The sequence below is a fragment of the Coffea eugenioides genome, chromosome 2, assembly GCF_003713205.1.
Source record: "Coffea eugenioides isolate CCC68of chromosome 2, Ceug_1.0, whole genome shotgun sequence".
Lineage (NCBI taxonomy): Eukaryota > Viridiplantae > Streptophyta > Magnoliopsida > Gentianales > Rubiaceae > Coffea > Coffea eugenioides.
The window spans coordinates 73,775,856-73,793,435 of NC_040036.1; the positions used below are offsets into that span (position 1 = coordinate 73,775,856).

At 32.1% G+C, this 17,580-nt stretch overlaps 2 protein-coding genes across 2 annotated transcripts; one reads left to right on the plus strand and one right to left on the minus strand.

The window, feature by feature from the left end:
- Positions 1-251: 251 nt before the first annotated feature.
- On the plus strand, positions 252-3,843 carry LOC113760231 (transcription factor bHLH18-like). Its single transcript, XM_027302794.1, has 4 exons — positions 252-287; positions 1,000-1,584; positions 3,303-3,653; positions 3,760-3,843. The coding sequence occupies exons 1-4, from the start codon at positions 252-254 to the stop codon at positions 3,841-3,843; spliced, it is 1,056 nt and encodes a 351-aa protein (XP_027158595.1).
- Positions 3,844-13,298: 9,455 nt separating this feature from the next.
- LOC113760232 (auxin-responsive protein SAUR36-like) lies at positions 13,299-14,382 on the minus strand. The gene has a single exon (XM_027302795.1). It carries the CDS (start codon positions 14,067-14,069, stop codon positions 13,299-13,301), a length of 771 nt encoding a protein of 256 aa, XP_027158596.1. The 5' UTR covers positions 14,070-14,382.
- Between the last annotated feature and the right edge of the window lie 3,198 nt (positions 14,383-17,580).

The window sequence follows — 17,580 nt, forward strand, 5'->3', positions numbered from 1 at the left end:
CTTAGCACCTTTCCACAAGAAGAAGCCCACAGCTGCAGTTGTTGAGTGAGAAAGAACCAGTGAGTTCATTCCCCCTTCTATAACTTCTCGTCGTTCATTTCAATAAGGTCTATACTGGAACTACTACATTTCTATCATAAGTTTGATTTGATCTCTCAAGAAAAATCTCTTCATCATTTTCGTAGTAATGGAGCCCGTTTATTTATTGGTTATCCAGGTGCAGAAAGTTGCAAGCAGATTTATTTGAGGTGATGGATAATTCAGCTACTTCATGGTTCTCTGATCTGGTAAGAATTAATTCTCCACTTGATAATTACTAGGACCTTGCATCGTAAATAAAATGAAGCTTGAAAGTTAAGATGATCTATCTAATTTCATGAACCATTGATTAACTTCTGTTGCCTCTATTGATTTTTGTATTTCACGTATAGATATTGGCAGTAGGCACATGTCACAAGATGATTAAACTGTATATGCATTTTCTTTACGATGAATTTGATTCTCTTATATCACACGTACTTGTATCTCTATATTGTATCTTATTTTCTTCTTCGCTCATATTTTGAATAACTTAAGTGCCTATATTTTGGCACTTTTTCTATACATTTGTCAGAACTTTTGCTGGACATTATTTTTTCTTTCTCCCATTGGCTTGTCTATATATTTTGAGTGATTTTCTTTTCTGTAAAGCCGAAATAATGAGGAAATGACTGTACCTGGAGGATGAAAACCACCACATGGGATGGATGTTATATGAAGCCAATACCCCAAAAAGCTCTCTTGTTTGTTTCTTTATAGCATGTACCAAAATCCTACCTACTCAAAGGCAAATCTTGATCTGGCTATTCCTAATTATACTTAAAAACTTAGTTATAAATGTGTGAAATACATCTACTATCATGAAGCTTGCCACCTTGGATTTATCAGAGACTTCTAAGACAGATGACACCAATTCTTTCCAAAGCATGAATTGGTGACATTCTTTTACTTTATTAACAGGGAATGGAGGATCCATTTCTGAGTGACCAATGCGACATTATGGACTTCTTTGATGAAGACATCTGTGCTGCACTTGGAAACGACTTTCAGGGTTCTCTGCCTTCAGAAAGCAACTCCCCCACTTGCATTTCCCACCTGATTCCAAGAAGCAGTTCCACTACGGCTTTATGTAATGCATCATCTTCAGCTGTGGAAGTTCCTCAGCCAGCTGCCAACTTGTGTACATCTTCAGCCATTGAAATTCCTCCAGGTGAAGTTGAAAGACCAGCCAGACAGCTCAAGCGCAACCGCTCCACTCCGGTAATCCTCACTTTTGGCAACCCTAGTCCGACAGAAACAGTGCATCCTCGACAAGTTAGTCTAGGAGGCTTGAACCCTGAGGATGATGCGGTTTCTGAGGTTTTGACATCCCGTGTTTCGTTTCCAAATCTTGAGGAGGCTACTAAAAGTGCCCCGGCACCTAAGAAAGGTCGTACCAGGCCAGCATCACAAACATATGACCATATTATAGCTGAAAGAAAGCGAAGGGAGCAGCTCAGCCAACGATTTGTCGCTCTTTCAGCCATCGTTCCCGGCCTCAAGAAGGTCTGGATGTATTTTCTTATTCTGATTTTTCTGAGCATTATCTTTTACTTTTTGGGTAAATTACTAATAGCCGCCTATAGTTTCATTTATTATTACATAACACCCCTATTGTTTTAAAATATCCAACGCTATGGTTTCATGTAAAATGAAAATTTAACGACAACTAGTCTATATAATGTCATTTGTTGAAATACCAGTGGTGCTCTTACTTAAACACTAAATCAAATAGGGACTTAACCACCTCGTATAAAGGTACAGGAGAATAAAGTGAATATTTATGCAAACTGTAGAGGATTAAGTGGATATTATGATTTCAGCATATGCAATTTTTGAGCACGTGTTGTCTAATCGTTATAAGTAATTATGCATTTCATCCATTTTTTACTTTATATAAAGGGTAAAAAATAAAAAAGCCCCCTGTGGTAAACCTAATACACAGAAAAGCCCCCCATGGTTTCAAAATATACAACACGACCCCTCATGCTTTGAACTAAATTGTAAAGGTGACGGAATCCGTTAAAGTTAACGGAAATGGACAAAATGACCAAAATACCCTGATATAATTAAGCAAAAGACAGCTCAAAAAAATCATTTGTTTTATTCTCTAAATAGAGAGAATTGAGGGTTAAGGGGTAGAATAGTTATATTTGATAAAAATTAAGTATAAATTTTTTTTTTTAGGTTCCAATAAGTCATTTCCGTTAAATTTAACGGATTCCGTCACCTTTACAATTTAGTTCAAAGCATGAGGTATCGTGTTGTATATTTTGAAACCATAGGGGGCTTTTCTGTGTATTAGACTTATCACAGGGGGCTTTTTTGTTTTTTACCCTTATATAAAATCACAAAGGGGTTATGTGACTATTTTGAAAATTTAGAAAGATCATCTGACATTACATAAAATCACATGGGGATTATATTTAATTTACCTTCAGTTTACTAGTAATACACATCCATATATAGTAGTTCACAATTGAACGAATGGTTTCCAGATTTTGAATTATTTGGCCTCGATCCCTTTGGTGGCTAGCCAATTATAGGCACACATATAATATAATATCTCAGATCTTCATATCAATCCCACAGCAATTGTTGAATTTGACTCCAGTAAAATTTGACAGAATTTTTTCGTAAAAATGTTGGAGTTTGAAAAGGTTATTATTAGACATGATTCATGTGAAGTTTAGAAAGATTACAAGTGCTTTCGGCCGCCTGGAAATAATTAGTATGACAAAGTTTGTATAATTAAATGAAGGGAGTATAATTTAACAGATCTTCTTGTCCATTTCACCCAACTGATAATCACAACACTGTATCAAAGCACTGTACCTTTTTGGATTCTTTCATATCCTTTCTAATTTTTTATCAAACCAAATGACAAGCATGTACATATATAGTAAACAATAATCATTGTAGGGTGTACCAGAAACCAAAAAGTGGATGTAAATATTCGTTACCCTCTAGATAATGACCCTTTGTCGCATCAATTTATGTAGACCCTTGTTTACATATAAATTTAATCCAAACATTCAAGTATTTTAAGCCAAATGACGAGCATGTATAGGAGACAAAATTCATTTATGGCAATACAAGTCAACTAAAAAGACAGTGCGAATATCATTACCATCCGCATAACCACATCTTTCAATATGTGCATGCCCTGATTTCGATTTAAACTTTATTCAATTTATCTTGACAAAATCTTGTATTTCTTGCAGATGGATAAAACCTCAGTCCTTGGAGATGCCATCACATACTTAAAACATCTCAAGGAAAGAGTCAAGACACTAGAGGAGCAAGCCACAAAGCAGAAAATGCAATCGGTGGTGCTTGTGAAGAAATCCCAACTCGTAGTTGAAGACGAGGGATCTTCGGATGAGCAACGTCCACTACCTGAAATTGAGGCTAAACTTTGTGATAAGAAGGTTCTTCTAAGAGTCCATTGTGAAAATCATAGAGGACTGCTAGTTAAAGTGCTTTCTGAAATTGAAAAGCTCAATCTTGCTGTTTCTAACGCGAGTGTGGCACCATTTGGAAGTCTGGCTCTTGACATTACAATCATTGCTGGGGTGAGATTTTAGATTTTATTTGGAGCTGCCAAAGAATCTTATTAAATTTAATCTCTTTCACTGATTATGCTCATCATTGAGTGATTTTTCATTTGATTATTCACAGATGGATAAAGAATTCAGCCTGACCATGAAAGAATTGGTTCAAGGTCTTCGATCCGCTCTTCAGCGTGCTGCACGGGATTCTTGAATTCTTGTCAGCTACCTAATGGAAAATATGTACCTATATGGACCGTCTTGTTCTTTTTCTGCTGATTGATGACTTAAAAAGTCTTGTATTTTGTCATGTGACTACTGAATGTTTATTATGCTCCATTGGTATTTATTTACTTTTTTTTTGTTATGAAATAACTAAATGAGATGAATGTCCATTAAATTCTCCCATGTCCATTGAGTTTTCCTATGTCTATTGAATTCCCCCAAAATATAAAAGGATAAAAGAGCTGGTGTGGATGACCATTTAATTCCCTGTACAATTAATTTTGTAACCTCTCTTATAATTAGAGGTTAACCCTTTAGTTTTCTTATATTCAATGCCTCTATAAATAGAGGTCATTGAACATCTTTTTGTAAGTTTTTGATCATTTGAGTTAATAAAAGAATAATTCTCTACTTTTATCTACTTCTCTTTTGTCTATATCTCTCTTTTATTCCATTCTACATTTTGTTATTTCATTAGTATTCATTTTACAATATTTTTAAATTAATTTCTTTCTTTTTCTTTTTCTTTTTATTCCCTCGGGAAATCGGTCCTACGGGATAGGATTTTTAAGCGTTGCTTTAAAGTACAAACATGGAGAAAAGAGTTTAAACAAAAGGACAAAAAAAAAAAAAGAAAGGGGAAAACCTTAACTTTTTTTTTCAGACCAATAATTAGGAAGCAATGCACAGACCAAAGATTCAACAGCTGCTCTTGTTCAAGTATCAAACTTGAAAATTTGGTTGTCTTATAATGTCTTCACCCGTTAGCCTTGTCCAACGTGATCATGTCACAAGCACCAATAATGAGCTAAATCTTTGTACAGAGATGTTTTGGTCATAAAGCATTACTTTAGAGGACAATTATTATCCACCATAAGATTATCGCGTATTTTCTTGATAGTTGTAGTTTAAGCTAATTCTAATGAGGGTTAATCACATTTTATCCCCTTAAAGAATACCCCATTTTTCAGTTTACCCCATAACCTTTAATTTTACTCACTTAACCCCCTTTAGGACAAAATTGCCCTTGCATTATTTTGACTTTTCATTTACCTTGTTTTCCTTTCTTTTATTTCATTTTCTCTTTCCCACAAAAATCTTCACCTTAATGATTGAAATTAAAAAAGAGGAATTGCAGAGATCTATTTTCTCCTTAAATGATTAAAAAAAATATTCAAATCACTTTCCTAAAATACATTTTTTTTAGCCTTTCAATTCTTTTAATTTTGGATTTTCCTCTTTCCTTTCTAGTTTCTCATTTTATTCCAAAGAAAATATCTTAAGATGAAATTGTGATCTGATTAATAATCATCAATTGAAATTTGTGACACGTGGCATCATACAAAAAATCAAAATTAGTTTTTGATGACTTTTAAACCTTCACCCAGAAATATGCAATTACAAACTCAAAACAAAAATTTTCGTTGAAATGGAATTTCTATTGGAAAGAATGAAAGACAGAAGAAAGAGAAAAAGAAATAAAAGAAAGGAAAACAATTTCATCTTATGATATTTTCTTGAGAATAAAATGAGAAACTAGAAAGGAAAGAGGAAAACCCAAAATTAAAAGAATTGAAAGGCTAAAAAAATTGTATTTTAGGAAAGTGGTTTGAATATTTTTTTAATCATTTAAGGAGAAGATAGATCTCTGCAATTCCTCTTTTTTAATTTCAATCATTAAGGTGAATATTTTTGTGGGAAAGAGAAAGAATTAAATAAAGAAGAAAGAGAAAAAGAAATAAAAGAAAGGAAAACAAGGTAAATGAAAAGTCAAAATAATGCAAGGGCAATTTTGTCCTAAAGGGGGTTAAGTGAGCAAAATTAAAGGTTAGGGGATAAACTGAGAAATGAGGTATTCTTTAAGGGGATAAAATGTGATTAACCCTTCTAATGATGTATTTGTGTTGCTCATTTTTAAAAGGGTTATTATCACTTTGTCCCTTTAACATTTGGTGTCACTATCAATTTCCCTCTTAAAGTTATTTTTTAGTCACTTCCCCAAGACTAACCGTCAAATTTAATGGAGTTTGTTAATTAAAGGGAAAAGACATGTTTAGCTCTTAAAATTATTTTATCACTTTACCCCTATAAACTATAGTTTCATTATCAATTTATCATCTAAAGTTATTTTTTTAGACAATTTATCCCACCATTAAACCAATTTAGGAAGTTAAAAAACTTTAGAAAAAAGTACCCTCCTCTTTGTTTAATAAAAACAATAAAAAATTGGATTAGTCTTTTCTATACTGACAGTGTATACACTATCAGCGTTGGATGAATGACAACTATGCAAAATTTGAATTTGAAATTCAACTTTTGCACACGTTTCATGAATCGAACGATGATAGTGTATACACCATCAGTGTAGGAAAGATTTACTCTAAAAAATTTAGAGTGGTTCTTCGCCTTTTTAGTATAAAAAAAAAAGTTAAAACATTAATCTCTTTCTTCTTGACAATTTTATTAATATTGAAAAAAATAGAAAGAGGGGGAGGGGGGGAGAGAGAGAGAGAGAGAGAGAGAGAACTTAATTCTTTTTTTTTTAAATACAAATAAGAAAGAATTAAATACTTTTATTAGTTTAAAATTATTTCACTTTTCTATTTACCACCAAATTCCAATTCTAATCCCGACAACCTTAAAATAATACGATAATGTTAGACTCTTCTTTATTTTTCTTTTACTTGTATTAATAAGTGTGAAAACATAAATTTGAGAAAATCCTTTTATTTTTATATTTTTGGATCTCTTAAAGTGAACAAAAAGAAAGAATAATCATTCTAACTTTTTTTTATTTTTGATTATATATAAAAGGGTAAATATATTTAAAATTTTTTGACCATACTAATTAGATTAATGATGAGATAAAATGTCTAGAAAATAATGTTAGAAATTAAAACGATTGTATCACTATAATTTAAAGAGATATGATAATAACAATGTAGTAATACTATAGAATAAAAGGGTATTTTTGTCCAAAATTTCTTAACATGTTGAGTTGAATTATTTATAGGGGTGAAGTGACAAAAAGATAATGTTATGGGGTAAACTGAGAGTAGTGATATAGTTTAAAGGGATAAAGTGATAATAACCTTCACAAAAATCGACTTCATTCCACTTGATGTACGTATGCCCTAGTCCTTGAAAATTATGTTTAATTTCAAAATTTGTTGTCATGATTCCAAAGTTATCATGTTTATGACAGTTACCCCTCAAAGAACATTTTCTGTTCTTTGTGTAGGCAGGTTAGCTACTGCACCATTACTTAACCCTCGTGGATCCATCGCGGACCTCTGAATGATTTACACTACATAAAGAGTCTTGATACTTTTTGCTTGATAAATGACGGCAACTTAAAGGGAAATCTTCGTAAACAAACTATACTCCATTTCTCAAGGAAAAGGAGTAATGCAGAGTTACTGCAAAATCCTCATCATCAAACATGGAAAGGGATTTGGGTCTTAGGTTTTGTCATTAATTACATGATTGATTAATTATTTCTAAGAGAAAATTATAGTTTTGGTACCAAATGTTTGAGATATCGGCAGTTTTAGTTCTCAAAGTTTGGGCGAAAGCAAATCTAGTGCTGAACGTTTCAATTTTTAAGCACATTTAGTCCAATTGACTGGTTTTGGCAAATTATTACTGGAATTCAGTCACATTTATAGCAAGTACGATGGCTTAATTTTGAAAAAAATTAGAAAAAAGAAAAAAGTGTTGGTGGCCATAAATTGTAATTAAAGGGCACAATTAGTCACGAGCAGAGTAATTAATCTTTACTCTTTAGCTACATGACTACTGTATATGTGAGTAATTAGTGCCCTTTACTTACATATTATGTACAAACATTTTTTCCTTTTTTTCTAATTTTTTTTTCAAAAGTCAGCTGATAGGCACGTGCTACTTATGTGACCGAATTCTAGTAACAATTTGACAAAACCAATTAATTGAACTAAATGTGCATAGAAATTGAAACATTTAGTACTCTATTTGCTTTTGTCCAAATTTTAAGGACTATAACTGCCATGGCTCAAAACATTTGGTATCAAAACTGCAATTTTCTGCCTTATCATCCCCATACTGACTACTAATTCCTAATTGGACAATTTACTTGAGCATCTGGGGGGCCACCTAGGCCATTACTTCTTCAGTTTCTTCTTTTTTCTCAGGTCCAATCATCAGAGACCCGAATCTGATGTTCCAATTTTTGCTGCTACCAACCCCTATCTTGTCCGTCAAAACCGTCTCACGCCAGAATTTGAGATCCATCAATAATCTGTTAGCACCACCTTTGAGAACATAACGGGATCAAGACATCAAGAAGTCTCTTTAAAGATCTTGAGGCCAGCCATGCAAGTACCATGTATGCTGACCTTTCAAGTCTCAACCCGGAATCAGGAACCTTAATTTCCAAGTTAGCTTATCAAATCTAGCCAGCCCAAAATGTTAACGTGGATATTCCAAAATTCATTTTGTTGATTATAAATGTTCAAGGTTTGGAGGGTGACGCTGTTTGATTACCAAATTTAACACTTACATTTTATAGATTCACATTTTAACATGTTCGAGACGTTTTTGATCATAAAAAATAGAACATTTGAATTAATTAAGTGACATTAAATTTTCTAGACAAAATTTACTCAAAAAAAAAGTGAACTATTAACTTATCATTTAATGTAATATATATTTAAATGTATCAAATTTAGTACTTAACAATTCATTAACATAATAGATTCATATTTCAGACTTTAGATTTCAAGAATTATTTTATTTGTACCATAAACATATTTTTTAATTGCATTTTTATATTTTTAATTATCTTTTATATTTCATGTATATTGCATCACAAAATAGTTATAACAATTATTCCAAATAATATTTCATATAATCTCTTTGTAAACAACAGTCTAAGGCAAACAAAAAGTTGTGAATGATTGCTGTTTCTCTCCTGACAGGCTTCTGATAGGCTTCCGGCCGATACTAATTTGACACCAGCGGAAAAGGACATTTAATTTGAAAATTATAACCTTACTCCAGTTAAAATTTAAAAAGGAGAGGCTCATCCTCTGCTCAATCTTAATCAAACTTTTCCTGATAGTGCCAGCTCACTACCCTGAAAACAGCCTCCTTTTCGAAACCTCGAGTAAACTAAATTTGATTTTACTCTTAAACTAAATTTGTAACAAATTCAGAACACCATAATAATAGATAACAAAGTCCAAAATCTTGATGCCAACAATATAATTGAGCCTATCTATATCTATATCTATATGTATTCAGAAAGGGATTTTTAGCAGAAACCCTTTCAATGCCTTCTAAACTTGTCATACTTTTTTCTAAATTTTTGTATTTATTTTAATACATAAAAAATAGTGGGTTATAACCCACCTTATCATCCTACAATCACTCCTACAAATTCTCCCACTTCCCACTCCAATTAAGAGTCCACTCCAACTATCTCTTAATGACCCATTTTTTTTTAATTCAAAATTGCGTCTTCACATAACACAGGAAAATACCTGAAAGCTATCCCATCCTGGTACCAGAACTCCGGTGCTCTTCTTAGTACGCATCATACTTCTTTTCTTGAACCTTCGGCAGACGTCACGAAGCCGGCGGTGATTACCTTTCAATAAGTGACCCTGCTCATTTAGCTATTGATTAGTATTATTGTGTTTTTTCACCTTTGCCCCACTTATCTGCTGTCCCAAATTCAAGTTGTCCTATTATTTAATATATTAAAATTTTTCACTCAAAATTTGTAGGGAACTCATCTAAAGTTTCCTCACCATGGAATATGCCCGCCTACAAGCATTTCAACAACAACTAGATTTCAAACTCGCAAGATTGCAAAGGAGGAAATATTTGCTTAGAAAACGAAACATATACCGCAACGATTCCACACACCAGTTGGAAAAGTTTCAACAAGTTTGCGCTGACGAAAGAAAAATCTCAAATCAAATCCGAAGAACAAAATCCAGGCTACACTGATTAAAACGTCGTTCGCATCAAATTAAAAATTCCGGTACCGTGTTTTCTTTAAATATTATTCCCCATATTGTAATTCTTTTTATTTTCGATTATTTTCAATAATATAATATGTCTATAATTTTTTTCCAACCCTTTTACTGATCGACTTAATTAACTTATCGAGTTAATTCCCTCACCCTCTCTCTCAGTTTCTTATTTGTTTTGGGTTCTCTATTGATTTTGTAAATGTATTGATTTTGTTTCTTTTGTGAGCAGTAGTGGAAGATATTATGTGCAGAGACTCCAGCAGAAATCAACCTTCTTGCGGCCGGCTTAATTTTCCAGGTCAGTCCCCTCTGCCTTTTAAGTATGTTTTGCTTTTGCTTTGCTTTTTGTCATGAATGATATTGCATTGATTTTCTGATCATCCATTATTTCTGAAAATTTTTTACAAAATCCTATGAACGGTTGTTTGCTTATTGTTACACTGTAAAGCAAAGATAAAAAGGTATTGCTTGCTTATATAATTGCGGATGGTATAGGTTCATGATTGAGGGTTCTACTATTTCTAACATAAATTGTATATTATAAAAATTTATTTGTTTGTATTACTGAAATTTTTTTAATTATTTTTTATTGCACATTTATCACATAAAATAGGTGTTACGATAGTTATTTTCATAATTTTATTCCAAAAATGATCGTGCATGAAATAAAAAAAAGATTTTTTGATAATTAAAAAAAATAATTAAAAATGGTTTATAATTGGAGAAAAACAATTCAGATACTACTAATAACTAAGGCACTATACGCCCATTATTAAAATTGGATTAATTTTTAATTTCGTCAGAAATCCTTTTGGCAAAATTGCATTCTAGCCTTTCTTTTCTTTATCAACAATGACAATTACAACTACGTGATTCATCTATCTAGCAACAGCACAATTCAACTCATGGAATAAATAGTTCATTGCTTAAAGTACTTAAACGAAAGGTTAGAGCCAAGTCCTACTTAACACCTGCAAGTAATATATTACAATTAGAAAAAAGAAAATGATTCAAGAGGAGCAAAAAACTCACCAAGCCCCTGACATATGTGCAATCGTCAAGGCACTTTTGAGCATTTAAAACTGCATTCCTTAGTTCAGGTAACCACTTCTCTGTAATTGTTTTCATTTGATTACAATGCAATTCTATTAAATTCTATTGATGCTATTTCTATATTAATTATTGTATTTTTTTGGTTAACAGTTCTCATACAATGTATCACTATTTACACATAAAATAAATACATAAACTATTGATTTTTAATTTAATATATATTTTATTTCTAGATCAAAGAAATGAAAAATCTAACTGTCCTCAAGATCGCCAGGCATCCACATCACCAATGATTTTGCGTGATCATGGTAAATATACAACTTCTTATATCGTCATACTCATCTTACATACACACTTTTTGGCTGCACTATCTTGCTAAATCAACTATAGATACAATACAATACAATTGTATTACATTTTATTGATGCTATTTATAAACAACTTAACAATTTTATAGATTAGCAATTTATTTTATTTTATAGATTACCAATTACTACATGTACCAAAATATATTTATATAGGGATTATTTCATTAACTATGGGTGCTAATAACAATTCAATTGGTGCATATTTTTCATTTGATTACAACACAATTGTATTAAATTCTATTGATGCTATTCTATATTAACTATTGTATTTTTTTGTTAACAATTCTCATACAATGATAAAAAAAATTCTCATACAACCGAAAAAAGACGGTTCTTGAATGATATATACATTCTCTTATATTTCAAACTATTGTTAAACAGATATTATATTTTAATTTTATTGGTAAAATTTTTTCACCTTTATTTGTTCACCATTTTATTTTTTTTAATAATGTCAGCACCGTGCATAGCACGGGTATTCCCACTAGTATATCTATATGTATTGCAGAAGGGGTTTTTAGCAGCGACCCTCTCAATGGCTTCCAAATTTCTCATTCTTTTTTCTAGATTTTTATTTTAATACATAAAAGAATAACCAACCCTATCACCAATCAAATTTAAAATTTAAAACATCCCACTATTTACTTCATAAACCGTTTATAGTTTGTTATTTATACTTTAAATCCTTTTTACTCCTTAATTAAAGACAAATGCTCATTCGTATGCTATTTTAATACAATATTAAATTTTTATTTAAGAAATATTTGTCCCCATACTAACCCTATAACCACCCCTACAAATGAGTTTTGCTAATTACAATCACGTTTCAAAAAAATCACAAATCTGCAACTAAATGTAAAGTTGAAGGGTTAAAGTGCAGCTAAATGTAAAGTTAAGGGGTTTACTATATTTAACCCTAAAAAAAATCTCAAGAACGGAACAAGTAGTGGGTTATAGAATTTTGTATTTATTTTAACACATATAAAGTAGTGGGTTATAACCAATCCTATCACCAGTCAAATTTAAAATTTAAAACTTTCCCATAATCTACTTCATAAACCGTTTATAGTTTGTTATTTATACTTTAAATACTTTTTACTCCTTAATTAAAGACAAATGCTCATTCACATGCTATTTTAATACAATTTTAATTCGAAAGCATACAATATGATCAAGAAACAGCAGAACCAATTAGGACTAGATTTTGACAAAAAAAAAAATTAGGCCTAAATGCCACTGGCTCGTTGCCGTAACTTGCGATACCAATTAGGACTATTTAGCGATTTTTTTTTTTTTGCAAGGAGTTAGGACACTGTAAAGCTTATTTAGGCAAATTTTGCCTCATCGGTGATTTGAGTATCAAGTTATTGAATATACTACAAATCCTATAACATCAATCTGCTACAAAAAATAATATTTTACTAGCATGTGGTATTTGCGTACGAAATTTCAGAGGTAAATCAAATGCTTTTACTTATACTCTATATAATTTGAATAGTTTTTTAGCAAATATAACCATACTATGCAGGACCATAACTTTGTACAATTGGAGCTAGCAAATTGTATATCAATCACAATTTAGATTTTGCTCGATACCTGCGCAGTTGGTGAGTTTCATCAGTAATACTGCATCAAACTTTTAATGTTATTTCACACTCTTATCAATATGTATTTCAAAAAATTGTAGGTTTGAAAATGATACATGTGCTCGAAAGTTAGTTATGTGGTTGAGGTCAAGCAATTTTACAACATCATAAGCATTGTTGATAGCAAATTCAAAGAGAGTATGGATATCCAAATATACAATCATGCATACGGTAAACTTACTCTATTCTTTTTTTTTTTTTCATAATTCCACACCAATAAATTCTTAAGAACGAATTTTTGCCTACCTTAGATTCCATCGAGTGTCTTAAACGTACATGTAGCAATCATTGATATAGTATTTAAAGAAAAATATGAAGGATTAGACATCAACTTTCCAAACAGAAGGGGATAAAAAGGAATCAAATGACATGGTAATTTAGGGAAAATTGGACTATAATCTCTATAAGCTGTACACCTAAAAATCTATTACATCTATCAAAGATGATATGAAAGCCATAAAAAGAAAAGATAAGAAGATTCTTAAAACACACACAGGCCAAAAAAATTATATATATTTTTTGGTAGAACCCGGAAAAATAAATAGCTCTAGACAACCATGGATTATCGTCATCATCATCACGTAAGCTTGAACTTCGAGCTTGCCGCTTCCAGGTCAACAGTTTCCGGGTACTCCGGCCCTGCTTGATCCGGGTCTGAACATGCTCAAACTCCGAGATCCGACAAGGAATAGTAATAGCACCCGGATGATTATACCCGAATTCCTCCTCGGCCTCCCTCAGCAGCTGACCAAACAAAGGGTGATTAAAATAAATCACAGGCACCGAAACCCTTTGAAAATCACCACCTTTCTGGCCCACATAGATCGCCATATGACCTTTCGGCACCTCCACCGGCTGTGGCTTTGCTCCAACCGGTTCTTGCCCGGTTTGCATGCAGCCACGGCTCATGGCCCGACCCGGGACCAAATTCTTGGAGGAGCCGCAGCAGATGTCTTTGGCTTTGGACCTCAGATTGTGGGTCCAGCTGATCAGTCTGGAAATGGCGTTAGCCCGATAAAATGGATGCGGGTCCAGCCGGTGATACCTCATCGGCGAACTGTGTCGGCGGAAAACAGACCGGAAAATTGTGTTGACCCGGTGTCTTAGCAAGAAACCTCTGATCTTGCCCATGTTTTGGAAGGAAACAGAACACGAGAAATTTTAAAAAGTGCAGAAAACGGATTCTTGGTGCAAGCTTTCGAGTTCGGGAACTTGCTAAGAAAAAGGCCAAGGGTCAGCTATGGACATGGCTAAACGGAAAAGAGTTAGACAAACTTCAGACAGAGAAGTGGGCACGTTGGACATGGCTTACAAAGTCGACGTTACTGAGGAATGGTGAGTTTTTCTTTTTCATCCGAAGGTTTTCGATTCCTACGAAACACGTCTCGAGCTCCTATTGCTTTCTGGTTTTCAAGGTGGAAATGTTTCGGGCAGTGGTTTGGAATTGGTAATCTAAACTTTATTCAATTTAATTACTGCACAAATTTTTTAAATTTATAATCATAACCTATACCTTCTTTTCATTCTTACTAGATTAAATATTTTCGAATACTTGCTTACATTCAGAGCATTAACATAGAAAATATGTTCTATGAGCTATGCAAAAATTGTAGACAACTATGTGAAGGTCATTTTTCAAAAACAGTGTGTATACATTGTAATGACGTGGTCGACACTGTTGTTAGATAATTAATTTCATGTACCTTTAATTTCAACAAATTTTTTTGTATTATATATAACATTTTATTTGTCAAACAGGTACAATGTTAACATACAAATCAAAGATTCCAGTAGTAATATGCATTTTAATCTATAGGACAGACATGCACGATTCGTATTTGGTTGTGATGCTTCTTATCTCAGAGAATTACAAAGGAAGGTAGAATTTCTTGATATATGTTTATTTTTTATAATGCTATTTATAAACTATGGAAAAAAAAAACACTAATTTTGAATTTCACATGTACTTAATTCTCAGGATAATAGTGATAGGTTGTTCAACTAACGAATCAATTCATGCAAAGATCGTGCATTTTCATTTGTAGTACACATTCCACAAAATTCAACAGAATTAATTAAATCACTAATTTTGGCTTTCGTACTAAAAGTTGATTGGTGTGAAGAGTGTTCGCACCTTCATGCAAGATTATCAAATCGAATGCATAATATTTGTAAGTATTTCATTTTAACAACATTTAATTACATTCATTTTTATTCATATATCATTCATTTTCTAATATAAATTTCTATTATTTTTCAGGATCTATCTTCCAAAAAAAGATAATTTTTGAATAATATACACATTCTACCATATTTCAAACTATTGTTAGACAGATATTATATTTTAATTGTGTTGGTACAATTTTTTAACCTTTTTTAATTCACCCTTTTATTTTCATTTTTTCAATAATGTCAGTACCGTGCGTAGCACGGGTATTCACACTAGTAGGACAGTAAGTTAAAAGCAAAATATTCGTTAAAAGTGCAATTGCTTTACACTTACTTCAAGAATGTCATACTTCTTACTTAAGAATTTTTTTGATTAGTTATTTTGCTACCCTGAAGAATTCTAGATTTTATGTCATAATAACACTTAAAGTCCTCAGGTATATTGAATATTTATTTTATGATGATACTATTTCATAATGGAGAATATTTGGGCAAGTCTTCTAGTCTATAGACCCATTTATAGAACATGTGGTATATTCAAGCTATTAATAGACCTGTCAACGGGTGCCCATAAGGCACTCGTTAAAATATATTTCAGATGTTATATTTTTGAAAATATAAAATTAATTAAAGAAAGTAAATAAATATAAGGGAGAGTAGATAAAATTAAACAGGAAAAGTATATAAATGCAAGAGAGGATAATAATTATTAGTATGTGTGTGTGTATATATATATTCGATTAGGTGAATGTTAAGTGTGTTAATGAGTGTTCTAAGCACCTATTCTTCTTGCATTTGGGTTTGTTGAGAGGGAGTTTTCGTCCATTTATAAGGGAAAACTCTGTCAAAAATTTCTAAAAATAAAATTAAAAAAATAATTTTAAAAAAAATGAGTGTTCTAAGCACCTATTAGAAAAACCTTTAATAGACATGGTGATGCATGATGATGTGAGACAACTGATGATGAATGATGTATAATTATGCAAGAAAACCTATTGCTCTGTTTGGATTCTCTATTTTTTGAAAAACAAGTTTTACATATACAATACTATAATAATATATAAATAAAAATAATTTCAAAAACACCATATCCATAAAATATATAAAAAATAATTTCAAATATCCAAAAATAAAAAAAAAAAAAATTTACATCATCTTTTTTCCATATATCACCACCGCCACCGCCACCCATCACCACCACCATCCCTTCCTTTCTCCTCTTTCCTCTCCCTCCCTCTCGTTCCTTTTCTTTCCTCTCCTTTCCTCTTTCCTCTTTCCTCTCCTTTCCTCTTCCTCTTTTTCTCTTCCCTTCTTCCCCTCCCCTTCCCCGCCACACCCCACCTCTCCCCTTCCTTCCCCCCACTTGGATTTGACTAGATCGAGACCTTTGGTCGCGACTAGAGGCCGTGATTTGATCGAGACCAGATCAGGGAGGGGAGGGGTGGGGTGTGGCGAGAAAGAGAAGGGGAAGAGAAGGGGAGGAGGAGGAAGAAGGAGAGGGAGGAGAGAAGGGTAGTGGCGGTGGGTGGTAGTGCTAATTTTTTAAAAAAAAATCCTAAAAATTTTTAAACTTTAAAAATATCCAAAAATATATCTCAAAAACACCACCAAAAAAATTTACAGTAAAATTTTTTCATATATATTGTTACCGTAAAATATTTTAAAAACACCTCCAAAAATAGCTAATCCATATGAAGCGTATATGTATGATTCTCGAATAGATCGACTGCGTGGTGTACAAGTGAGTCTTTGGACCCTGGGACCTGACCCACTTGAGCTTAAAATATTATGATCCAAATTTTTTAGTCCATAGGGTTTTAGGTTTAAAATGGATTTGACCCAATTTCGAGATTATATATCTATTTTATTCTTTAAAAAGTAATATTTTACAAAAAATATAAGATTGCAATTAAAGAACCAAAGTTTTAGATAAAACATAATAACGATAATCTGAATTGGTATCACAAACTTCTTAAATAAGACTAATTTTAAAAAGTAAGTAAGATATGGTATAATTACTGATGTAATAATCAGAATATATTTACAAATTTTTAACAAAATATAAAGGAATGTCGGTCCAACTTAGCCTTGTAGTGTGCAATCTCAGCCCATTTTAATTTTGAGCTTACATTTGATGTTCATAGCCAACTTTGCCCATCTGTATAAAATGTTTAGTTCTTACGATTCATAGTCCTATGCATTAACATTAAAATAGTGATTTTTATTTTGAAATATTGAAAAAGGGGATGCATGAGTACTTGACCGTGATAGAGGGATTATTTTCTAATTTGTGCAACGAATACAATTAAATTGCAAATCATCAATATTTCTACTTGCTAAAATACTCTCATTTTGGGGGATAAAATTTATGTCTGTTTGGGCAGTTTTTAAATCAAGGTAGATAAGCATTTGGTTCATGAATTCCTTTCTATCTGTGTTTTTTTTTTAAACTCAAGGTAGATAGAATGCATGG

Bases quoted from the DNA above. Each gene is read 5' to 3' on its own strand.
- LOC113760231 (XM_027302794.1), top strand. From the start codon at position 252: ATGGATAATTCAGCTACTTCATGGTTCTCTGATCTG. The intron at 288-999 runs GTAAGAATTAAT...CTTTATTAACAG, and splicing joins CTTCATGGTTCTCTGATCTG to GGAATGGAGGATCCATTTCT. The intron at 1,585-3,302 runs GTCTGGATGTAT...TATTTCTTGCAG, and splicing joins TCGTTCCCGGCCTCAAGAAG to ATGGATAAAACCTCAGTCCT.
- LOC113760232 (XM_027302795.1), bottom strand. From the start codon at position 14,069: ATGGGCAAGATCAGAGGTTTCTTGCTAAGACACCGGGTCAACACAATT.